Source organism: Gorilla gorilla, chromosome 7, assembly GCF_029281585.2.
Source record: "Gorilla gorilla gorilla isolate KB3781 chromosome 7, NHGRI_mGorGor1-v2.1_pri, whole genome shotgun sequence".
In the NCBI taxonomy this organism is placed as follows: Eukaryota; Metazoa; Chordata; class Mammalia; order Primates; family Hominidae; genus Gorilla; species Gorilla gorilla.
This window is the reverse complement of record NC_073231.2, coordinates 30,086,394-30,112,265: the sequence shown is the minus strand read 5'-3', so window position 1 is coordinate 30,112,265 and position 25,872 is coordinate 30,086,394. Positions and strand designations below refer to the sequence as shown.

Here is a 25,872-nt window from a genome sequence, read left to right as displayed (position 1 = left end):
TCCAAAATCCAAAATGATCCAATGAACATTTCCTTTGAGCATCATGTCAGTGCTCAAAAAAGGTTTAGATTTTGGAGAATTTTGGATTTCAGATTCTTGGACTAGGGATGTGTGCCTATATCATTATACCTCATTTCAGCACTGTGAGATACACATTGTTATTTATATCTTACAGATAAGAAAAACTGAGATTAGAAAAGGTGAAGTAATTTGATCACGGTTGCAAGTTAGGGGACAGAAGCCTGGGATTTGAATTCAGCTCTCCCTGACTCCAAACCCATGTTCTGCCACTGTTCCACACCACCTCTCCCCTCGCCCTCATTAGATGCTGCACATCCTCTATTTTCAACACTGAATTATGGCAACCTTATCTTCTCAGCAAAAGTCGAGGCATCGCTGCCACCACTCTCTACTGGGCAGCAACACCACAGACAATTCACCAGCCAGCATCCCAATGCTGGGCATGATGTCAGGACCCGTCTGAAGTGCAAGAACCCATTCCTGAGCTTGGAGAAGTGACTTTCCAGCTGGTGTACAGATCTCAGCTTCCACATGGCACACCAGCTTTCTGTGGTGGAGGCTCCACTGGCGGTGGTGGTCCAGGTCTTTTGATAGAGAACCAGGTTTCTGGAACCAGCAGGCAGATGGTCATTTTCTCCACTTCATTACATGGGTGTGCTTTGAGCAAAGGTTCTTGACAATGCATGGATGAAGGGCAGCCACTTTTTCTGTAAAGTTTCGACATAATTACAGAAGGAGAAAACTCTGTTGAGTCCCAAGTTCTGTCCCATCTCCCCTTTGTCAAATGGAAGTGTGGCAAAACAGAATTTTGGTGCATTTGCTACTTCATGTGAAACTAATTCCACTGCAACCCCTTTCTCCTTTTTACTTTAAATATGCAGGTTGTGTTGTCAACAACAGTGAACGTGGATGGACACGTCCTGGCTGTTTCTGACAACATGTTTGTTCATAACAACTCCAAGCATGGACGGAGAGCAAGAAGACTCGATCCATCGGAAGGTAGGGCTGCCTGCGCCCAGCATAGCAGACACATGAAATTCTCCACGAATTTCCTTGTTCGAACTTCAAATTTGTGTCTCGGAGTCAGAGCAGAGAAAGTACACAGAACAATGTGGGTTTTTTTTTTTTTTTTAAACGAAGTTGTAAACACGGACTCCAGCCTGCTCCACTGTAAGGCCCACACGTCTACCAGCCCGTGCCAAGTTCTCATGCCTCCCACTCTCTTCCATCCTGTTCTGTGTTTTCCTTTTTGTGAGACGGGCATTTCAGGCAAACATAGGCCTATGACATCTTAGTTAAACAGGAACATTGCAGTGCCAGACATGTATGAATAAGTGTCACATGTGCCCTTAAACAGATTGTAGGCAAAACAAAACAATGTTCAGAATGAAACTGACACTAATTGATTTTTGTTTGCTTGGACAAGAAGAAATCATGGTCTCTTCTGGGTAGTTTTCCAAGTGCATTATAGTAATTAGAAATACTGGTAACTGTTAAACTTCAAGTTGTCCAAAAAATTAAAGTATATCGATGAAGATAACTGAGAAATCTAAGTAAACTGACAAATCTAAGTAAATCTGCACTCCCCAACTCACTGGTATAGAAAGACCTTATAATACAGAATGTTGGTCAAACTAGGCTACTATTTTAGTGTGATGTTTTGTTATATACTACCACCCAACCCCCACCTCCCACCCTAACTCAGCCCTGAAAATGTATCTTGTATCATTGTAAACAGGAATTAATGAACTGAAAGAAAATGATTGAATCAGTAAAGAATTTGGAGTGGTGTTAATTCTCCCACAGTGGGCACTGAAAGGGGAGAAGAAAATCCCAGAGTTCAGGACTAGGAACCCATCCAGTTTCTTTTGACTGATTGGATGTGATTGACTGGCTGTTCAAAGGGGGCTCATGTTTTTGGAGTCCTGCCAAAGTTCTCCTCTACCTTTGACCCTGTCAACTTTGGAAATGGAGTGATGGATTGACTTTAGTTATGGCCTGAAAACCATATTGGGTTCCTGTTGGGATACAAAGTCCAGAGGCCTGGAGCATATGGAAGAAGTGGGGAAAATCCTTCCTACAAAGTTAGTAGAGTGATTAGAAATTGTCTATTGATAGAGCTGAAAAAAGCCTTCAACTATGATAGATTTTGCTTTCTCCCCCCCTCTCTCTCTCTGGCCCATTAACAGGCCTTGTAAATCTTAACATCTTAGGGCAGAGGAGGTGGGGAGAGAAAGGGGATTTACACATTTCCAGTGTGATCAACTTATAAAAATATGGGCAAAAACAACAGAGTTTTTCAAGCACCCTTTGCACAATTACCTAAGTGTTTTACTTTTTCATACATAATGGTCAACTCATTAGGTTTTAATGACTCGGTGAAAACCAACAGCCAGTTAGGGAATGATGGCAAGTCAACAAATCTCAGCTTGAACTTCTTGGAATAACCAGCAGCTTTCAAAAGCAGCCCATCCCCAAAATTCTAGGCTTCAACCAAATACGGGTGTCCAGCCCTTTGAAGCAAGGACTTTTTTATTTGTGGTGTGTCCAATCCTTTGAAGGCAAGGATTCGTTTTCTTATCTGTGGCGGGGGATATCACAAAAATTATACATGGACCTTTTTTGTTTGTTTGTTTGTTAGCTCATCAGTTATCGTTAGCATTAGTGTATTTTATATGTGGCCCAAGACAATTCTTCTTCCAATGTGGGCCTGGGAAGCCAAAAAGTTGGACACCCATGAAAGAACAAACCTGACTTTTTCTTTCCTGTCTTCTTAGCTACCCCCTGCATCAAAGCCATTAGCCCAAGTGAAGGCTGGACCACAGGAGGAGCCATGGTCATCATCATCGGGGACAACTTCTTTGATGGTCTCCAAGTGGTGTTTGGGACCATGCTTGTATGGAGCGAGGTAGGCAGAGGCATCAGGCTTACTCTGATTTCCTTTCGCCCAAAGATTGTTTTGATCTGGGAAACTAGCACAAACACCAAGGGTAAAAAAGCATAAAAGTCATAGTAAATCAGGCATGGGTTTCTTAAGAAGATAAGTATCCACTGCAGTATTATTTAAAATGGTGAAAACTAGAAGTCTAGAATTGTAAAGTGATGGAATATCACTCCACCGTTAAAAATTGTTTTGAAAAAATTCGAATGATACAGGAAAAAGGATATGCTCACACTGTAATACTAAGCAGAAAAAAAATATGGACAACAGTGCCTATGGATGTAAAATCTAGTTACATAACACACATTTATAGAAAGGTACTGGAAACATACCAGATGTTAATATTGATTGTCTTTATGATGTTAATTTTTTTAAAATATTTTTCTGTAATTTCAAAATGTTCTAAATTGGATGTGTTTGACTTTCATCATCATATAAAGCATGACAAAAAGATAAGTGACAGTGTTAAGTTTGGGTTGGCACTTGCCAGATCAATATTTGAAATCACAAGCAGGATAGGAGTTCAGCAGAGGAAAGGATTCCAGGGATGAGGGTGGGGTTGGCAGCAGGAGGTGGGAGGGACTTGGGCTGGGCTTGTAGGAAATAAAGGACCTACATTGGTTGAGTTGAGAGGAAATTCCAAGGTGGGGGTCAGAGAGAGAGAGACAGACAGAGAGAGAGAGAGACAGAGACACACACACAGAGAGAGGGACAGACAGACAGAGACAGACACACACACACACAGAGACAGACAGAGACAGGACAGGGATGTTCAGAGTGCATTTGGAGCTAGGAGTACTCCAGTTAGAGTAGAGCAGAGAGAAAGAAGCCCCTGGGGAGCAATAGTGGGAGATGTTGTACACCTTATGTCCTTGGTGATGGCTTGTCTAATGGGTATTTTATTTCCCTGCCTGTTCATTCCTCAGCTAATAACCCCTCATGCCATCAGAGTACAGACTCCTCCCCGGCACATCCCAGGCGTGGTAGAGGTGACATTATCTTATAAATCTAAACAGTTCTGCAAAGGAGCCCCAGGAAGGTTCATTTACACAGGTAGGTGAGAAAATGATTCCAAGAGAGGCTGGCTTCTGGTTTGCCTTTGCGCTAGTTCCCAGTATCTGCACTTTGTAATCGTCCTGATTTTTCTAGGTCTTTTTACTAGTGTGGAAAGAGTGAGCTGAGTGATAGATGTTGAATGGTGATGTGAAGGTTCACTTCTCAATTAGTGTTTTACTTAAGCAACTTCTGCGTGATCTGGGAGATCACAGCAGCTCATTTCAGGAACACACCTCTGCAAATTTAACTCTGTTGGAACCATGCTGGAACCATCTTTTATCCACATGGTCAGATTAAAAAATAGACAGTTATTGGCTGTAACTACATTTTCTTGAAAAGTTTCAAGAGAGTTGCCTAGTGATGTTGGAGAACAATTCAAAGTATTTTAAAACTTCAAGAAGGTAAACATCATATATTAGTCAATATTTGTTAAATTTCTACTTTGTATCAACTGCTTTTTCTAAGAGAAGGGTATGGATGACACGTAAGACATGATCCCTTCCCCACTTGGAAGTTTAGAAACTTTTGAAGGAGACAACGGTATATTGAAAAGAACAACTGGTGAATTCATAAATTTGAAATGTTTGGTATTTCCGATGAATGGAATATGAGTTTCAGGAAGAGAGGGCTTAGTGTGGACAAGAGTAATGGGGTGAGGTGCCAAGGAAGAGATGGAAATTGAAGACCATATTTACGGACAGGGAGGATTTGGATGGGCAAAGAGAGAAAGGGAGAATGTTCTCACTATGGGAATCCCATAGGCAAAGGCCACGGGGTGAGGTGAGCACATTCCTGCAGGACCAAAAGCTTGTCTGACAGCTGTGGCAATGCATTTTGTACTTAAACTAGAACTTACCCTACATGTGCTAGGCATGTGTATTAGTCCGTTTTCATGCTGCTGATAAAGACATACCCGAGACTGGGTAATTTTTAAAGAAAAAGAGGTTCAATGGACTCATAGTTCCAAGTGGCTGGGGAGGCCTCATAATCATGGCAGAAGGCGAAAGGCACATCTTACATGGCGACAGACGAGAGAATGAGAACCAAGTGAAGGGGAACCCACTATAAAATCATCAGATCTCGTGAGACTTACTCACTACCATGAGAACAGTATAGGAGAAACTGCCCTCATGATTCAACTATCTCCCACCAGGTCCCTCCCACAACACATGGGAATTATGGGAGCTACAATTCAAGATGAGATTTGGGTGGGGACACAGCCAAACCATATCAGCATGGGAGGGAAAGAAAGCATAAAACAGCTTAAAAACCTTATGTAGTACATAGAGTAGTCAAATTCATAGAGATGGAAAGTCTAATGGTGGGTACCAAGGGTTAAGGGAGGAGAAATTGGGGATTCATTTAATGGGTCCAGAGATTCAGTTTTGCAAGACAAAAAGAGATCTGGATATGGATGGTGATGATGGTTGTACAACAATGTGAACTACTTAGCCCAACTGAGCTGCACACTTAAAAATGATTAAGGTGGTAAATTGTATGTTATGTGTATTTTACCACATTTTTTTAAAGTTAAAAAAAAAGGAGCCTGGTAAGGGAGTTTAGACTTGACTTGTCAGAAAATAAGAAGGCATTGAGGGTTTCTGTGCAATGAAGAGTAACTCAAAGGTATTGTCTTCAAAAAAAGAAATGGTGTTGATATAAAGACTGAGTTAACTGAGGAACAACCAGAAGCAGGAAGATCAATGAGGTATTATACTTTGAGAGAGAAAATAAAGAGTATAGAGAAAGAAATATATAAACCAAGAAAATATAGCAGGCATATTATAAATTTTTAATAATATTATTTTATAGATAGTATAGTCTCTCATTTGCGCTCTGATTCCTACTCTTGTTAAAGTGTCAATTTCTGGCTAGCTATCAATTAGCAGTAGATGGAAAGAGGTAATTTTTAGGTCTATTTATTCAAAATTTAGCCTTTGAATTTTCTGTCCTGAGATAAGCACATCTCAGGTGTTATTTTCTGTGGATCTATGGGAGATTATATTGCAGTCACAATAAAAAAGTTACTGTTCCAACTCCAAAGGGATATAGTTCATTCATTCATTCAAACTAGTATTTATGACCTGCCTGCCATGGGCTGGCACAGCTCTAAGCTCAGGGGTATAGAAGGGAGGAAGGTAAAGTCCCCCAACTTCATAAAGCTTGTATTATAGAGGGGAAGACAGACAAGAGGGAAAATAAGTGATATAATTTCAGATAATGAGAAGTAAGGGAAGGAGAGTGAAGGAGGGTTGGGCAGGCTGGTTAGGGAGGCCTCTCTGAAGAGGGGACATGGAGCGAAGACCTGAATCCCAGGATGGGGCCAGCTGTGGAGATCCATCCCCTCTTCTCTCCTTCTTCCTCCATTCTCCTCTCCTCTCCATCCACATTCCCTCCTCCATCGCAGGAGCTCCCTTGGGCTGGGTTTTCTGTTTGGTTCACTGGTGTTCACTGGAGCAGTGCCTGGCAGTCCATGAATCTGGGGGTCGGGGAGGGGGTTGTCCCAGGTAGAGGGTACAGCAAGATTACAAGTGGGAGGGAGCCTGGTGCTGTTGTGGAAGAGCAAGAATGCCGGTGTGGCTGGAGTGGAGTCAGTGGGGAAGAGAGTGATGGGAGATGAGGTTGGAAAGTCAGGCAGGGCAAGGACTTTGGATGGGAAGACATGGAAGATGTTGAGCAGAGGAGCAACCAGCATCTAGACAGGATTTAAAGCCACAGGACCAGAGAAGATCACCATGATATGGTGGAGAAGTCCAAATATGGTGCCTTGGGAACACCAGCATGCAGGATTAAAGATGACAGGAGGAACCTGGGAAGGATCTTGAGAAGGAGTGGTCAGGGTAAGAAGAAACCAGAAGCATGTGCTGTCCCTGAGGTCAGTTGGATAGCGGGTCTTGTTCCAGGACACTGTTTACATGTAGAGCTTCTGGTATCTCTATTGTTTCAAAGACACCCCTGGATGTGGGTGATGGAGCTGGCCTATAAGGAGATGGGTAGGTATCATAACAAACACATTGCAGCCAATCCTGAACTCCATTGAAGTAAAGAACAATCTCAATCAGTAGCGCAATTGATGTAGACATTTGGAACCAGGTGTTGTGTACGTGTGTGTGCATGTGTAAAAGAGGTCCTCACCCTTGGCCACACTTTAAATTATCAGTGCCTAGGTCAAACCCCAGACCAATTAGATATGGATTTCTGAAGGTAGAAGTGTCACCCATTTATTTACTCAACAAACACGTGCTCTAAACACACAAAATCAATAATATCAGTACACCTCTATCAGCTTACAGTTCTAGAATGGGAGATGACAAAAGTTAAAAAAAAAAAAAAAGGGAGATGGCTACAGTTACATTACAATAACTAGATTCAGCCCCTAAAATAAAAAAGGGTTATAGGGGCACTATGCAGGGAGTGACTAGCTTTGGGGAATCAGGGAAGGCTTCCCAGAGGAGGTAGCAATAGCTGACATTTTTGAAGCGAAATAGGAATTTGCCAGACAGAATGAGGAGGCTGTGGTCGACAGATCTTGGAAACACAGTACCTAGCAAAAGGGGAGCCTATACGCCTGTGAAAATAACAGATGTTATGTTACATGTAAATTCAAATAATTTTAGAGATTAAGGGAATATGAAGATTAACTAGTCAAAGTCCTCCTTTTCCAGAAGAGAAAACTGAAACCTAAGCAGAAGTGATTTGCTAGTAATTGCCTGTTGAATTAAAGATGGCATTAGAACACAGATGCAGGCCTCTGGCCATCCTGCCTGGTGTCTTTCTGATGCTCCTTTAGCAAGTCGTGAAATATCTCTGTTTTCTTCATGTGCTGAGACATTAACGACTTTTGCATGACGTGTATATTTATTGAGCAGTGCACTCTGTGCTCAACATTGAGCTCTATGCTCAGGCTATTGGAGACAAGTCAAACCAGTGTCTCCCACCTTCCTGACATTACAATGCACTGACATAAACATGAACTGCTCATGCTCTGGAATTAGATACCTGGACTCATAGTGTGGCTTGCCTCCTGAATTGTTCTTGAATCTTGGGGAAGTGACTTAACCTCCTTTTCCCCCATCTATAAAATGGGCTACCTACAGAGCTGAGGACTAAATGATACAGTGCCTGGCAACTGTGGTGGGCTGGCAAAGGTTTAACAACTGGCTCTTCAGGAAGAAGCAGATTTTCTTTTTTAAATCATGGGTTTATACCATTTACTGATTTCCACGGTCAAATACTCTCACCATGGCAGATTTCAAGCTACCACTCAAGTAGCTCACAACGTTCCTGAAAACTTCACCACCTGCCTTCACAAGCTGGTACAGCCAGGTCTCTTCATGGAAAGTACCTGGGATAGAGAGTGGATAGAATGGCCCATATCTTATTAGTCAAAAAGTGGTTTATTATTTATATTATTCTTATTATTACTGAAATGGGAAAAGTCCCCTTGTTCCCCTCGCAGGGCATGCGACGGGGCTGTGGCTTGCTTCTTCAGTGCCTCACTGTTCAGACCTCTAGGGGAGCATGCAGACAGGCAGGCTGTGGGGCTCTGACCCCATAGCAGTGTCTAGGGGTAAATTTTACAGCTGAAGCCCCAGTAGGTGTGTGTTACAGGTGCTCTTTTAGTTTAGCCTTCCGTAGGCGGCTTGTGTTACTCAGCTCAATTAGACCCCTGCCTTATCACAAGGACAGAGGGCTTTCATATTCCAGGGTTCTTGCTTTGGTGTACCAGAAGAATTGGCTCACACCTGGGCTTGGAGAATGAGTGCAAGGTTTTATCGAGAGGAGGTAGTTCTCAGCAGATGAGGGAGCCAGAAGGGAGATGGTTTTCCCCGGGCCTCTCGGCAGCCCAGGTTCTCCTCCAACTGCCCCAGCCACATTCTGTGTTCTTCTGCCGGTCAGTGGCCTGCCGGTGCCTGTCGGTGCGTTCCTCTGGATGTCCAGCCACCCAGGTGTTCCTCCGCTGATGTGTGTCTGCCTTCCAGGGTCTCGGGGTTTTTATAGGCACAGGATGGGGGCATGTCAGGCCAGGGTGGTCTTGGGAAAGCAACATTTGGGCAGGAAAACAAAAGTGCCTGTCCTAACTTAGGTCCATGGGCACAGGCCAAGGGGTGGATCCCTAGCCAGGGACCAGGCCTTCCTCTACCCAGCACTTCCCTTCCCCACTTCCATATCATTGAAAGGTACCACGCCCTTCCCTTCCCAGCACTTCTGTGTCATTACCATTAGCCTTATCAGTATGGAGACTGACTTAAACAAGGAATTGCAAACCTGATGAGGACTATAAGGAGTTGTTTAGGATGCTGGGAACATATGCCAGGGGAATTGAACCTCCTTAAACTGAGTTGATGGGGAGGATTTAGAATAGACAAAACAGTATGTGCAAAGGCCCTGGGGTAGACAAGAACATGGGATATATTTTATGAACAGAGCAGAAGGAATGAGTTTAAGAGAGGCTGTGTTCAAGCTGCAAAGGTGGGCAGGGGCCAGGTCACATCAAGGCTTGTTTTTTTCGGCTCTTCCTCAAGCACCATGGGAAGCTTTGAGAATATTGCCACCATCAGATTTGCCTTTTAAAAGATCATTCTGGCTACAGTGCAGAGGATGGCTTGGAAGCCAGGTTGGATGCAGGGAGGTCACTTGGAGGCCAGTGGGGTGGCCCAGGCCAGAAATGATGGTAGCTTGGAGCAGAGTGCTGGTGGTGGGGACAGGCAGAAGTGGATAAAATTTAGGAGGTAACATTGACACAACTTGATGATTGATTGGATGGGGTGAAGGTTGGGGAGGGGAAGGAGGGGACGACGCTCAGATTTCAGAGTTGAAAAATTGGGTGGGTATAGTTTAGAAAGTGATTTTTTTTTAAAGATATAACATGCTAAGGGAGTTCAGAGGAAGGACAAAATACTTCCAGCTGGTGGAGAGGTGGGAAGATTTAATATTGTAAAGATGTCGATTAATGAATACATTTAACACAGTGCCAATCAAAATAGCAACAAAATGTTTGGGGAAACTTTACAAAAGTTCACCTGGGAAGGAAAGGTGCTAAAAGAGGATTGTGAAAAATGAGAGGCCCTTGCCCTGCCAGACATTAAAACCTGTTTTAAGTTTCAATAATTAAAAGAATATGGGGCTTTGTAGGAACATACAGAAATGTCATGCAACAGAAGAGAACATTTAAAAAACAAACACTTTGCACACATTAAGGGTATAAATACTTAGGTATTAGTAGTTGAGGGAAGCCAGGTCAGGTCAACGCAGAAAAGATGGAACGCTTAACAAATGTGTTGGGCCAACTAGTTAGGCATTAAAAGAAAAAGTTAGATTTTAAGTTTCATAGCATATAGACTAAAATGTATTCAAATTAAATATTTTTATTAAAAATGTAGACATTTCAGAAGATTACAGGTTTAAAGAATAATTATCATTTTGAGACTTGTGAACATTGAGGCCAAAGACAGGCACCATCAAGCAAAAGATGTGATTAGGTAAAAGGAGAATGTTTGTGTGTCAATATGCCAGGCATTAAAGGGAAAAGGACAAACTGAGACCACATATTTGCTCTACGTGGCCTATTATCTTAAGTATAAAAAGACTTATTCCTTTATTCAGCAAAAATTTATTTTGTGCCTACTGTTTGTTAACTGCTATGTTATACATTGTGGAAAAAGAGGAGAACGTTAGGTATCTTAGAAATTAAAGAGGAAAAGACAAATATCCAAATAGAAAGCTAGCAATGAACATCAAGAGTTAAATTCAGGAAGGAAGACCAGTAAACAAAGAAACCTATTATAATAAAAAATCCCAACCACACTAATAAATAAATGCAAATTAAGGCAACAAGATCACCTTTTTTTCCCTATCAAGTTGACAAAGATTTTCTTTTAAACAAATGAAAATACTCACGTTGGCAAGATTCAAAGACAATGGGGACTTTCTAAGATACTACTGCAGGATACTCTAGACAGGATTTAAAGCCATAGGACCAGATAAGATCACCATGAAAGAGTGGAGATATGGCACCTTGGGAACACCAGCATGCAGGATTAAAGTTGACAGAAGGAACCTGGGAAGGAGTCTGAGAAGGAGTGGTCAGGGTAGGAGGAAACCAGGAGGGTGGGCTGTCCCTGAAGTCAGTTGGAGAGTGGGTCTTGTTCCAGGACACTTTCTGCATGTAGAGCTTCTGGTATCTCTAGTGTTTCAAAGACACCCCTGGACGTGGGTGATGGAGCTATACGGAGATGGGTAGGTGTCATAACTATCTAAGATACTACTGCAGGAATGTAAATTTGATAAAAGAATACCTGAAGATATATGTGCCCTTTGACCCAGCAATTCTACTTCTAGAAATGTCTGCCTAGGAAATAATTGAGTTTGCTGGAAGACCGTTCATGGGAGTTTATTATAGTGAAAAATTGAAAATATCCTCATTGTACATTAGGGGATTCATTAAACAAATAATCAAACATCTTCTACACTTTTTTAGAGACATTAAAAATAATGCCATGGATGGATATTTATTTACATGAAAGGCATCTGTGATATGGGTTTTAAAGGAGCTTTAAAATAATCTGCATGATATGACCCAATGTTTAGATATATGAAAAATGAGTAGTTTTACACACAACCCTAGTAGGGTACAGAATCCTGCATGCCAAGGTATTAACAATGGTGGTTTCTCAGTGTTGTTGTTATTTAAATTTTTTTCATGTTGCTTACTTGTATCTATTTTCTAATAAAATTAAATAATTTAAAATTTAAAATTTAAAGAATAAAGTATGGCACAATATAGCATCACACGTTTAAATACTGAAACAGTGCACATTAGTAAATTGATTTTTCAGGTACAAAGTATTTCCAGCCTGATAGTTGGTGGTGCTTCTTCCAGAAACTGCCTTTGAGAAGGAAGGGCCTTCGGGGGCAGTCGGGGTGAGGAGGGGAGGGACTCAGGAGTTTGTTCATTCACAAATAAAGAAGAAATGCTATCAAGGATGGCTGGATCATCCTTGTTCATTCACAAATAAAGAAGAAATGCTATCAAGGATAGCATCATCCAAAATTACAAATGCTATCAAGGATGGCTCAGGAGTCTGGCCACTTTCTAGAAAAACTTCCACCCTGAGGTTACTGAGCGAAGTACCACTTGGGTTGGTGGAGACAGGAAGCTGACGTCATCCATGGAGGGTTCTAGACCCCACAGGAAATAGGTTGGTGGCCTCCTGTCTTTCCCATTGAATTGGCAGCTACTGACATGAAAAGCCAATTTCGTCTTCATCCACTATCAGTGGCTTCCACAGGCACCTGATGATGGGCTGTTCCACCTCAGAGCTGAGTCCTCACTCTGGTCACCTGGAGAGCCATGGCCTCTTCCCTAGGAGGAGAAAGACAAAGCCCTCCTGTCTTTCCAGCCACCCTGAAGCACTGACCCACGCACTCTGGATGCCTGGAGTGCTTCACTGCAGGACAGTGCTCCTAGGCTGCTATAGGCCTAGACAAACCACTCACCTCCAATGGCAAGGTGGACAAAAAGTCATTCTGGTTCTGGAGGAAAAGGCAAAACTTGAAACCTAGAGGGTTATAAAAGGTGCAGAGTGAGTGCTGTGAGCAGGACGGGTCCTGAGAGGAGGACCAGCCGGAAGCACTGCCTCCGGGGGCTAGCCATGTGGTCCACTGCTTGTGTCTACTTTCATCCGGTCACTGACCTCTCTGAGCCTCATTTCCATCATCTGTAAAGCTCTGGTGCCAATTATGCTGTTACCCAAAGGTGTTTCCCTAATTTGGCTGATCATAAGAATTATGCTTGGCACCATTCCAGACAATACCAAATCATACTCTTCTGACAGGGTCTGGGAATCTGTATTTTAAACAAAGAAATGAGTTTGAGAAAACTGAGTTCTGCTCCTGAGGCTGTTGGAGAGGCTTTCTGGCCTATAAAGCATTCCACCCATGGGAGGGTTCTTACAAGACTGGGTCTGTTCACCAGGAACACAATAGTAGTGTTTACTCTTATGTAGAACTTTCTAGAGGGAGAGTCCTGCGGAAGACTCCAGAGAACCTTTCCTCCTTCCACCCCTGTCCCACTGCACACACTCTGTGGTCCATAGTCCAACTGTTGACATTTTCTGTATCCAAGGATGCACCACCATGACAGAGCCAAGCCCATTATTAGGTGTACCTAGTTAATTAGCCAGACCCCCACGGTTGCTACTGCCAACCACAGCACAAACAACATCAGGGCTCTGAAAAATAACACATTTTCTTTGCACATGTGACTTTGCAGGTCAATTTTCCGCCAACCGTGGTTTGCTAATGTGCAACTTGCTTCTGCGCAATTGAGAGAGCCACATGAGAACAGGGCTCATTAGGGAAAGTCCAGTTGCCTCTTACTGGTTTGAGACCTGGAGGAGGTAGGCCAGCCTAGGCGGAGAGGAGAGGAGAAGAGATCCTCTGTCTTCCATGCAGACTTTTCCAGAGAGAACTGGCAATGCAGAAAAATAATCCTAGTAGGGGCACCCAACAGAACCACAGTGACTGGTTGTGCAGGGACTTCTTGGCTGTCTTGACTTCAGGTGGCAGTGAGTACGCAGGGAGAGGATATCAGAGCATGGTATTTAGGGGCCGGAATTGTCATTGTCTCTAATTGTAAAATCTGCACCAACCACAGAATCCAGGGCAAAACACAGTGTGTGAGGACATGGGGGTAAATGAGCACAGCTTTTCACTATTTTTCCTGTGGTTCTTTGCAGAACCTGGACTACACATTAGACAGCTAGTTAAGAAGTCTTTTATAAGTTCTATCATAGGACAGAATAGCAAGCAAAAATGACAGCAGTTCAGTAATCACATCTGTCATCTATTAAGCACGTAAGGCAAGGCTCTGCCCTACAGGCTCCAAGTATCACCACCTTTATCTGTGATGACAGTTCTATGAGGATCTCAACTTCATAGTTGAGATCCTGCTACTTAGAGAAATTAAGTCACTTGCCTAAGGTCACCAAGCTATGATGAATCCTAGATGTCTCATTCCAAAGTTCTGCTCTTAACACCTAACCTGTACTACTTCCCAATACTGTACAGTTTATTACAAAACATGATACCAAGGCCATCTGTTTGGTCTTGTCTTGTTTTACTTGGCAGATGATGCCTTGGCTCTTGGGCTGTTACTCTGGAGAGGTGCACAGGAAATAGGCCGTGGCGGGTGAGCATGAAGGGGGTCTCAGAAGACGCCTTACCTGGGCCCTGGTTTTCAGATTGCAATATGGGAATATTTCTTGCTACTCTCCTGAGAGGGTCTGAGAATCTGTATTTTATTTTATTTTTTATTTTTATATTTTAAGTTTTATTTTACTTTAAGTTCTGGGATACATGTGCAGGACGAGCAGATTTGTTACATAGTTATACATGTGCCATGATGGTTTGCTGCACAGATCGACCCATCACCTAGCTATTAAGCCCTGCATGCATTAGCTATTTGTCCTGATGCTCTTCCTCTCCCTGCCCCCTAACCCACCGACAGTGTGTGGTGTTCCCCCTCCCTGTGTCCATGTGTTCTCATTGTTCAGCTCCCACTTATGAGTGAGAACATGCGGTGTTTGGTTTTGTGTTCCCATGTTAGTTCGCTGAGCATAATGGCTTCCAGCTTCATCCATGTCCCTGCAAATATGACATGCTCTCATTCCTTTTTATGGCTGCATAGTATTCCACAGTGTATATATACCACATTTTTATTATCCAGTCTATCATTGATGGGTATTTGGGTTGTTTCCAAGTCTTTGCTTTTGTGAACAGTGCTTCAACAAACATAAGCGTGCATGTATCTTTATAATAGAATGATTTATATTCCTTTGGGTATATATCTAGTCATGGAATTCCTAAGTCAAATGGGAGTTCTGGTTCTAGACCCTTGAAGAATCACCACACTGTCTTCCACAGTGGTTGAACTAATTTAGGGAATGTATATTTTAAACAAAGAAATGAGTTTGTGAGGCCTAAGTTCTGCTTATGAGGCTGTTGCAGAGACTTTTTGGCTTATAAAGCACTCTACCCATGGGAAGGTTCTTATGAGACTGGGTCCTTTCACTGTGAACACAATAGTAATGCTTGCTCTTAGGTGGAACTTTCTAGAAGACTCAAAAAGCAGGAGTTATGAAGGGGAGGCTCCAGTCAGTATGATGTGCTAGACTCAGAGCCTGTGAAGTTCCTTGAATTCTTTAGAAGTCATAGAAATTATCCTCTCTACAAATAACTGAAGTTGCAGGAGGCAAAGAAATATGAACTCCACATTTTTATTAAGCTTGAGAGAACTTGGAGCTGGGGCAGGCTGTTGTATAGAAGAGAGCTGATGACAGAGTGAAGAGGCAGGGATTTGCATTCCAACTTTCAGGAAAAACAACTATTCTTTGTGCCATTTTTCTAACCTAAAAATGAGGATATACTTACCCCATTAGAAAGATAAAATTATATACATATGCAAAGGTATTTATGTATATAAATATAAAAGCACAAGCACAATTCACTGTTGTAAGCATCTGGTGGGAGGATACATGCAGCTCTGGGGAGCGTCCTCCCTCTTTGCTGTTGGACCAGCGCAGGGCTTCTTTGTCTGTCTTCTGGAAAATGTGGATTCATCTTGAAAGACCTACCACATCATGCCCTGAATATCTCGATCTAGATTAGAAATCAGGTTTTTGCAGGAGACAGAGAAGCCCAAGGGAGCCCAAGAACATGGGCTTTGCAGGAGAGGGACAGGGGGTCACAAGGAAGCAGGTATTAAAAGGTAGAAGCCAGGCACCATGGTTCCCCCCTGAAATTCCAGTACTTTGGGAGGCTGAGGCCAGAGGATCACTTGAGGCCAGGAGTTTGAGACCAACCCAGGCAAGATCCCATCTCCAAAAAAAAAAAAAAAAAAAAAAAAATTAGCCAGGCTGGTGGGGCGTGGGCCTGTAGTCCCAGCTCTTGGGAGCCCAAGGTGGGAGAAACGCTTGAGCCCAGGAGATCGAGGCTGCGGTGAGCTATGATTGCACCACTGTCCTCCAGCCTGGGCGACAGAGGGAAACCTTGTTTCTTAAATAAATAAATAAATAATTTTTTAAAAGAACCCAGAAGTTCTTGTAAGAAATAAATAAATAAATAAAAAATAAAAGGTGGACCAAAGGAGCAGAAGAGATTGACCATGCCCCAGCTGGCCCAGGTACATGCAGAGTAGGTGCTTGACAAGGTGTGCAAGAGAACCTAGAGGTCTACATAGACAACCTGCTAGTTGAGATGCACCAAGAAACCAGAGAATCCATGCTAACTAACCCCCTCTCCCAGAATACTTCTTATCTTCTACTTTGGCAAAAAACAATTTTTTTTTTCTGTTCATTATTTGGGATGATGATACTTTCGTATTCATCAACAGGATTAAGGCAAGAACAGGCAGCAGCTGGGAGGAAAAATCAGAGGCCGAGGTTTTTCCACGCACCCCCAAATCATACCCTGAACAGCCTCCTCCCCAAGGCTGTGTGCGAATTGTGGGGCCTGCCTTCATAAAGCTGTGCTGCACAGATGTGCAAACTGGATTTCAAATGTTAATAGCTCATCCACTTCGCATTTTTTTTCCCCGTATAGCGTTATCCTGGAAAAAAAAATCCCATTGAAGAAATGAATCTGATTTTTAGTTAAAAATACCCAATTCAGACATCAGAAACTGGCCCAAGTACAACTATTCCCTGTTCAAACTGGAGACAGGTTGAGTCAATAGCCCCCCTGGTAGCCTGCGCTTTTACTGAAGTTGTCTCCACTCCCACCTCTTGTGAAATTCAGATACATCATTCAGCTGAGTCTGAGAAATGATGTCTCCGTTGTTAGCCCCAGAATAGGGGGCTGTTGTTTCACTAGAGACATCCCAGCCCCTTAATGGATTGGCGCACTCGGCTATAATATTCTAAATACACATTACAGAGAGCAAGAGCGTATTTATAACTGCTCCATTGTGGCATTTAGATTTACCCTTGAAATTTATCTTTAATTTTTACAGTTGTCTCCTTAACCATGTATATTATTCCCTTCTTCAAACAATCTGTCTTGCTGCTGCAGTTTTTCTGGAAACCAAAGTGTAATTAAATATTAAATTAATATTTCATTTAAAATTAAATATCAGAGGCTTCAGTCTAATCTTTCACTTGTGCACTGTTGGTTCTCTCCTCGTATTCTTGTTCCTGTGTCCACAAAGGCAGGTACTGCCTCTTAATAATGTGTTCCTATACTATCTTTGTTCCTTTTTGTTTTTAAATTGGTGACACTGAACTTTTGCTACATTGAAACAAATGGATGTGGGGAGAGATTTCAATGTAGCCAAGGTTAAAGACAACTTAATTCAACAGCCCTTGACTTCAGCTCCACCCTCTACTCCTCAGAGAAGAAAGCCACTGCTCCAAATCGGTGATAGCCTTAGAATCATAAAATGTAAGAGCTTGAAAGGGGTCTTAGAAGCCATTTACCCCAATCCTTTGTCTTCACAGAGAAATAAACCAAAGCCTCACCTGGCCAAGTGACCTGATGAAGGTCGTGTCATTTGTTAGTGTTGGGAACTAAGGCAGCTCCCAAGCTAGGACCAGCTTTTTCCCATCACACCATCATATGCAATGAAAAACTTAGCATTTAAGTGTGAATTTAATGTAGCCTTTGCATGTTGGACACACGAGGAATAGGGCAGAAGGGAGACAAATAGACAAGGAAATTGGAAGGGGAAGGACGAGGGAGAGAGAAGGGAATCCAAATCCTAGCACATGGAAGACAGACTTTGTGGGAACATGTGGGAAGAAAGTACTATGTAAGGAAAGAGGACAGAGACGTCCTAAAGTGGCACGAGGGCAGGAGCTCGTCTGTGTTATCTAAATTCCTCCCAAAGCCAGATTGTGTTTCACGCCTTCCTACGCTGTCAACAGAGAGTAATTCTCCTTGGCCAAAGCCACGTGGCAGGTATTGTTAAAGCATGTTTTCTCTTCCATTGCCAGTCGGTGTCTGTCTTCTGGTCTTGTGTTTATATGGCAGTCACATTATATAGATTTAAGGGTTTGTTGTTGTTGTTTGGTTTCTTACAATGCAAAGAAAACCTTTCAGTGGTTTTCCTTATTCTTGAAGAAAGTTGGAATTTAGAGTTAGGACTGTAGTGATCCTCTAGTTCTGTGGGCTGTCACCCTTAGGAGACCATGGGCTGTGTGAACATCTGATGAAGTGAAGCTCCCTTTCTGCAGATAATGCACAGATGCACAAACACATGGCTAGGCTTAGAATTTCTACTTTTATTGGCCTCCTGATGACCATCTACAGATTCCATGGTAATCCTAGGATCCAGGGGAAGACTCACTGGTGAGTAAAGCTGCAACCGAGGCCAGCGGTGTGATCCGCCAACATCCCCAGAGTGGCAGCCAGTTGAGAACTCAGATCTTGCCTCACTCATCATCATCTTCTCTCACATTTTTTCAAAAAAAAGCAACCAGGCCTTGATGTTGCCATCTTTGCAATCAGTGCCCCTGCTGGTCAAGAGCATAAATGACTTCCAGCCTGCAGTGTCAAGGCTGTAATTGTTAAGGGCTGAACAGGGTTCTAACAAAGGGCCCCCTTTCCATGTTAGCCAGTGTCCCCTTCATTTTTGTGAAACAGAAGTAGAAGTATAATATGGGGTAAGCATTATCTGCTCCCTGTGCCTCCTCTTAAGGAAAGAAAATTAAAACCATATAGAATTTTATATCGCACTAATCCTTTGGGAAAATTAATATTGAGCACCAGCCAGCTTTTTTTTTTTTAAAGAGTGGTTCCCAGTAGATATTTTTAGTTAAATACTATTTACTTTAAAAAAGAAACCATTCACACATTGCTTATAGTTTATATTTATTTATTGGGTCCAAGATATATGTAAGTAATCTCATATATTATACCCGCAATCAAAATGAGAAATGGCACATGAGATCCAGGCTCTCAAGAGAAATATTATGAAATCTCAAGGTATTGATGAAAGTTTTTCAAGGCTGATCCAAATGGGATTTAGATTCTGTGGCAGTTGAAATGTGTATTATTAAACTCCTTAAGCAAACCCGAATGACTCCCAGTGGAGGATTAAGACATTCTATGTATAGCAAAGACGAAATTCTCATGTCTGAGTTTTCTCTCTTGAATTCCCTCTTGATTAGCTTCTGTAATATTTAACTTCATGCCATGCCATAATTATTTAATAAAAGGTAAATATAAATTATATTTCAGTGGGGCTATGACCTTTTACCTTAATGTTATATTACTAAAGAAAGACATAGATAAATAGAGCCTATAGATTGAAGCATATTTTTAATTTACTCTGTTTTTGCCTTGCCAGCACTTCTCTGTATCCCTGTCAGCCAAAAGGTTGGCAGAACTTCACAGCATCCCCGCACTCCATGTGGTAGGCGAGGTTGTAAATTTACACTGATGATGGCAGTTAATGGCCTGGTTGGCCCTTGGAGACAGTCTTGGTGCTGGTCTTGGGCACCTCATTAGCTAATTGAGCTTTGCTTGGCTCATACCAGGACTGAAAAGCTAGAGAACGCCCAGGGAAGTAGGGAGGGGGAGGGAGGAAGTTGGGATTCAAGGTGAAGCTGAATCTAAGAGACGCAAAAGCAACTGGTCAGTTGGGATGTCAGTCTGGAACCAAAGAGTTGTCAAACCCGGCCATGTGTTAAAGGCTGAGGTCCCTCTTATGGTTTAGTGTTGGCTAAACAGAGCTGGAATACTTTCAACTTCATGCTTTCTACTTCCAATGTGCACTTGATTAAATGAAATTCTGTCTGTGTGTATGTGTGAGTGTGATTTACCCTGTCTGTGTAGGTAACTGTGTTTTACTGTCCTCTCTTTCACTTGGATGCACACGAGATGTATCCCATAGTTTATGCCTATGAAGTCTGGCAGGGACCTGCCAAAAAACAACATAAAAATAGACAATTCTGCCTTATCTACTTATTCAGTGTAAAACATGAATTGCCAGCCCAGTGTAGTCAAGATACTCTGCCATGTCTAATTTGGGAGCTGGGGAGGGGAGGGCAGGCAAGAGAAACTAGACATGACCCTGTATCCTAGTGGTCTGCAGTCTGGTTGGGAGAACAATGGGTGCAAATGCGTGATAAATTATATTTTAAAAAAATTCATCTCCATCCCACCTCTGTGCACTGATTAGAGCCCAGCTCCAGAAAATTCCTCTGTGAGCAGCAGGAAGGACTAAGGGATAAGGAGGGTGGTGTTCCCTGGCTGGACCCCCAAAAGTGCTCTTGGGAGAGGCAGAGCACTTGCCAGGGTGGGGGACAGCCATGCAGATGGAAAGGGACAAAGGCAGAAATGGAGTCAGGGAGGGGTTAGATTTTCTGCCTTATGGGTTATCTGTTTAGTTTGTATTTAGCACGTTGTGAGTGTACCCATATCAATAATTTTCCTGTTTTCTCTAAGAAAATCTGCACTTTGGCTAACAAAATGGTGCATATTTCTAAAAAAAAAAAAAATTAGGCAATGATGAATTTTGAGAATTTCATCATCAAGTCTGTTTGCCCTGCAGCACCAGGCAGCTGTTTGTATTTGCTAGTTGATTCCGCATGGGGTCTCCTTCTGGTCTCAGTGACGAAGTCAGGCAGCACAGGCAGGACTTCATTCATGCTTTTGCATCTGTAGCTCTTGAAGCTGAGGAGGATGCCCATCGTGCTCTTGCATCTGTAGCTCTTGAAGCTGAGGAAGATGCCCAGAGGGGGATGGAAGGATCATTGTCTCTGGTTCTACAGCAGGAAATGTTAAGAGCACAGGCTTTGGAGTTAGAGAAGCAGGACACAGATCCCACCTTTACCACTTGGGACTGCATTGAAAATGGGGATAAAACCCACATCATAGGGTTACAATCAGAATCGAACGAGCTAATGTGCCTAAAAGGCTTAGCAGAGTGCCCTTAACATAGTAAGGCTTCAGTACGTCCTCATGGTGGTAATAATGATTTTCATTATTGCATATTACCACCACTAAAAATCACATTATTTAAGAAAAAGTCTTCCCAAATTGATGACATCATAAAGCTAAGTGGAAGAAAAAAGTTTACAGAATAATTCTACTTAAACATATGGCTATTCTTACATGTGTTTCTAGGTAAGATGGCCTTGTGAGTGCAAGTGTTTAATCGGCCCCCACCCCCAAAATATATTAGAGGATACTTTCAGGAAAACATAAAAATAAAGGAAATCTGGTAATAATGCTTGAAGCTAGGCTAAAGTCATTAATATCCCAGAAATTTTGCACCATTGTGCTGGCATGTGCACACAGGGTCGCACTGGTGGACATGCGAACTCCAGCTGGCCTCCTCATTCCCCCTTAGGAAAGAGCAGCAGAGGAAGGAAGTGATGGGGAGACACCAACAACCACGCTGAGGCTCCCCTGTCTCCACCTTGAGGAGTCAGAACCAGTGGCACAAGAAAGTTGATCTTGAATGGGAGAGTGTACTTAACTATTCTATATCCAGAGCAGTTGTCATTCATGTGTGAGAAAGACAAAAAGATACTCTCTTATTTCAATGGCTCAGACAGAATTTAACTCTTATTCTTATTGATAGCACCTGACTGCAGGAGAATTGAATCAATGAAGAATGCAAGATGGGAAAAGTTGTGCTATTGCAGGATTGGTGGTTGGCCGAGAAAGCAGTTAAATATAGAGTGTCTAAAAAATTCTTGTTAATATGGTGATGAGACTTACTGGAAACATGAAAATTAGTTTCTAAAAATATAGAACATAGAAAATCTAAGAATAGTAAATCAGCTTGAAATGATAAACTGCCAATAAAAATGTGTAAGTGGAGAGAAAGAGGTGGGAAGATTGAAGGCAAGCAAAATTCCTTATATATGGAGCGACTCAACACCTCGAATAATTAGGAAAAATAAAATATTTTCAGAGAAGTCTAAAGACACTTCTGTAAATTAAAATAGTATGTACAGACCAGGAGCTGTGACTCATGCCTATAGTCCCAGCAATTTGGGAGGCTAAGGCGGGCGGATTGCTTGAGCTCAGGAGTTCAAGATCAGCCTGGGCAAGATGGTGAAAACCCATCTCTACCAAAAATACAAAAATTAGGCATGTGGTGCATGTCTGTAGCCCTAGTTAGTCAGGAGGCTGAGGCAGGAGGATTGCTTGAGCCCAGGAGGTGGATGTTGCAGTGAGCCGTGATCGTGCACTGCACTCCAGCCTGGGTGGCAGAACCAGACTTTGTGTCCCTGTGTCAACAACAAAAAGTGTGTATATCTCTCAAATCACTAGAAAAGTATATATATTTAAAACTATTAGAAATGAGAATGTGGGAAGACAAATTTATAGAAGCAAAAATGGACGTGTTAAAGTGATCAAAAAGATAGATGAAATAAGACATTAAAGCATTGCGCATAAAATGCAGACAAAACTAATATGTATTAATTCACAAAAATACAATAAATTCCAAAAGGCACAGACTGTGCAGGACACCTTTTAAAATCCAGGGCAGTTGGCTACAATAAGCAATTAACAGTTTAGTACTCAATTACCTAGAAATTTTAAGATACTCTTCCTGGAACTAAAGGAAGTCAAAATTATAAATAGGACTAATCAGAAAATTACAACAAAATTGTGAAATACAGTAAGTTGTGGCAAAGGTAAGTACTTAATGTTACACAACGAAATAAAATCCAGATAGGTTAAATAATTTAAATGTCTACATATATTTGTGTACATTTCAGTGGGCGGAGGGGGAGGGGAACTCTAGATCGGTTAGAAATTTTAAACAAATACAATATAGATTCTATGCTAAAACATTAACAATCTTGATGAAATGGATGATTTTTTCTAGAAAAAATACAATGATATTGAGAAACAATGAATTCAAGGTTTCTGATTGGCAGTCAATCATTTGGATGATGGTACAATTCACAGAAAATCTCATGAGCTTGGGTATCTTGGGTAGGGGGAATCTATGGACCATCTAAGTGGAATTTTCTAGCCAACAATTGGATATTTAAAGCTGAATCTCAGGCCAGGTATCTAGTCTAGAGATCAAGATTTATGATGATTAGCATCTAGCTACATGTGGAAATCATGGAGAATTGATGAAGTTGCCCAGGGGAACGTGCAGCAAAGCTGAAGACTGCCTGGCAACCATCTTGAGGAGCATCATTTACAAGACAGGCAGAGAAAGAACAGTCCGCAAAGTAGTCTGACATGGCCAAAGAGGTAGGAAGGAAGCCGGGCAGTGTGACTTCAGGAAGCCAGTGGGTGGGAGGGTTTCTAGAAGTGGAGAATATGAGCGGTCTCAAATGTTAACTTGGGGTTAAGAATGGAAAAGTTCCTGTTGGCTTGGCTAAAATGCTATTGGTGACCTTAGTGTGAGCAATGTTACTAGGGTTCTTTCAAGTGTTTAGCAAGAGCTACTGTCCATGCTATGTAAGATTTATAGAGCATAGGATAAAATAAAGAAAACTTCTCAATATAGCTTTCAAAGCTCGTATGAAATAAAAATCATTAGTTGGACAGAGCCATGCACACAATCCTAGTTATTAATATGGACACATAAATTCCTGACAGCAATAACAATAACTGATACCTGCGTGCTCACCAAGTGCCAGGCACTGTTCTTAGTAACTTGATTTAATCCTTGTGCCAGTTGTGTTAAGGAAATGTTAATCTGGTATTAATGGCTGAATCTGGTATTAATGGTTATATCTGAATTTAGATATATACCAAGAAAATGATACATTACTTCCATGAATTAATGTTTAATTTTGAAATATTAGAAAATATAAAATATAGGCCAGGCACGGTAGCTCATGTCTGTAATCCCAGCACTTTGGGAGGCCGAGATGGGTGGATCACTTGAGGTCAGGAGTTCGTGACCAGCCTGGCCAATATGGTGAAACCCCATCTCTACTAAAAATACAAAAATTAGCCAGGCATGGTGGTGCATGCCTGTAATTCCAGCTACTAGGGAGGCTGAGACAGCAGAATCGCTTGAACCTGGGAGGCAGAGGTTGCAGTGAGCCAAGATCATGCCATTGCACTCCAGCCAGGGTGACAGAGCAAGACTTTGTCTCAAAAAATATATATATATATAATATTATAATATAAAAATTATATTATATATTATATATAATTTATATATAATATATAAATATATGTATAAATTATATCTATTATATATATAAATTATATAATATACATTATATATAATATATATTATATATATAATATACATTATATATATTATATATATAATATATATTATTATAAATTATATATATTATATATTATATATAAATATATAATGTATATTATATATAATATATAATGTATATTATATATAATATATAATGTATATTATATATAATATATAATGTATATTATATATAATATATAATGTATATTATATAATTTATATATATAATATATATTTTATATATTATATATATTTAATTTATATATATTATATATATTTAATATATATTATATATATTTAATATATAATATATATTTTATATATATAATTATATATATATGTCCTATATATAATATATATTATATATTTTTAATTATATATCCTATATGTAATATATATAATATATATTATATATCCTATATGTAATATATATTATATATCCTATATGTAATATATATTATATATCCTATATGTAATATATATTATATATCCTATATGTAATATATATTATATATCCTATATGTAATATATATTATATATCCTATATGTAATATATATTATATATCCTATATGTAATATATATTATATATCCTATATGTAATATATATTATATATCCTATATGTAATATATATTATATATCCTATATGTAATATATATTATATATCCGATATATCCTATATATAATATATATTATATATCCAATATATCCTATATATAATATATATTATATATCCGATATATAATATATATAATATATATTATATATATAAATAAAAAATCTGGCCAAAAGAGAAAATTCATGTGACTGTGATTTTCTAAAACTCCAAGAAGTCCTGATAACCCTTATTGAACCCTTATTGAACCATGATAAATAATATCTATCTCAAATAGCCAACACCATATTTGGTGGTATAATATGTCATTCCCATTCAGAGAAAAACAAGAATATCCAACTTTATTGTCATTTTGGGGCATTGTTTGGGAAGTTTTAGCCAATACAAGAATAAGATTAAGAGAACTAAATGGGATTAATGCATCTATCAAAAGGAGACAAAATGATCACTGTAAGTAGGTGATATGAATGTACAGGCCTAAGTAATAGAAAAAAAATAATGATATCTGTCAGGGGTTTTGGCTACAAAATAACAGTTACTTTCAGTTAAGATTTTTTTTTTTTTTTTTGAGACGGAGTCTTGCTCTGTCACCCAGGCTGGGGTGCAGCGGCGTGATCTTGGCTCACTGCAAGCTCCACCTCCTGGGTTCACGCCATTCTCCTGCCTCAGCCTCCCGAGTAGCTGGGACTACAGGCACCCGCCACCACGCCCGGCTAATTTTTTGTATTTTCAGTAGAGACGGGGTTTCACCATGTTAGTCAGGATAGTCTCGATCTCCTGACCTCATGATCCGCCCGCCTCGGCCTCCCAAAGTGCTGGGATTACAGGCATGAGCCACTGCGCCTGGCCTGGTTAAGATCTTTTATAGGCCAGGTGCAGTGGCTCAGGCCTGTAATCCCAGCACTTTGGGAGGCCAAGGCGGACGATTGCTTGAGCCTAGGAGTTCGAGACAAGCCTGGGCAACAGGGTGAAACCCTGTCTCAAAAGAAAAAAGAAAAAGATATTTTATATGCCAAGCACCGTGCTGGGGACA

The 25,872-nt window shown here is 41.0% G+C and overlaps 1 protein-coding gene across 1 annotated transcript in view; it reads left to right on the top strand.

Moving 5' to 3' along the window:
* EBF2 (EBF transcription factor 2) overlaps positions 1 to 25,872 on the top strand; it is a 204,677-nt gene that overhangs the window by 154,893 nt on the left and 23,912 nt on the right. The window contains exons 8-10 of the mRNA XM_004046802.5: positions 903 to 1,020; positions 2,799 to 2,929; positions 3,889 to 4,015. Of these exons, the coding sequence (XP_004046850.1) occupies positions 903 to 1,020; positions 2,799 to 2,929; positions 3,889 to 4,015 (376 nt within the window). The remainder of the gene's footprint in view (positions 1 to 902; positions 1,021 to 2,798; positions 2,930 to 3,888; positions 4,016 to 25,872) is intronic.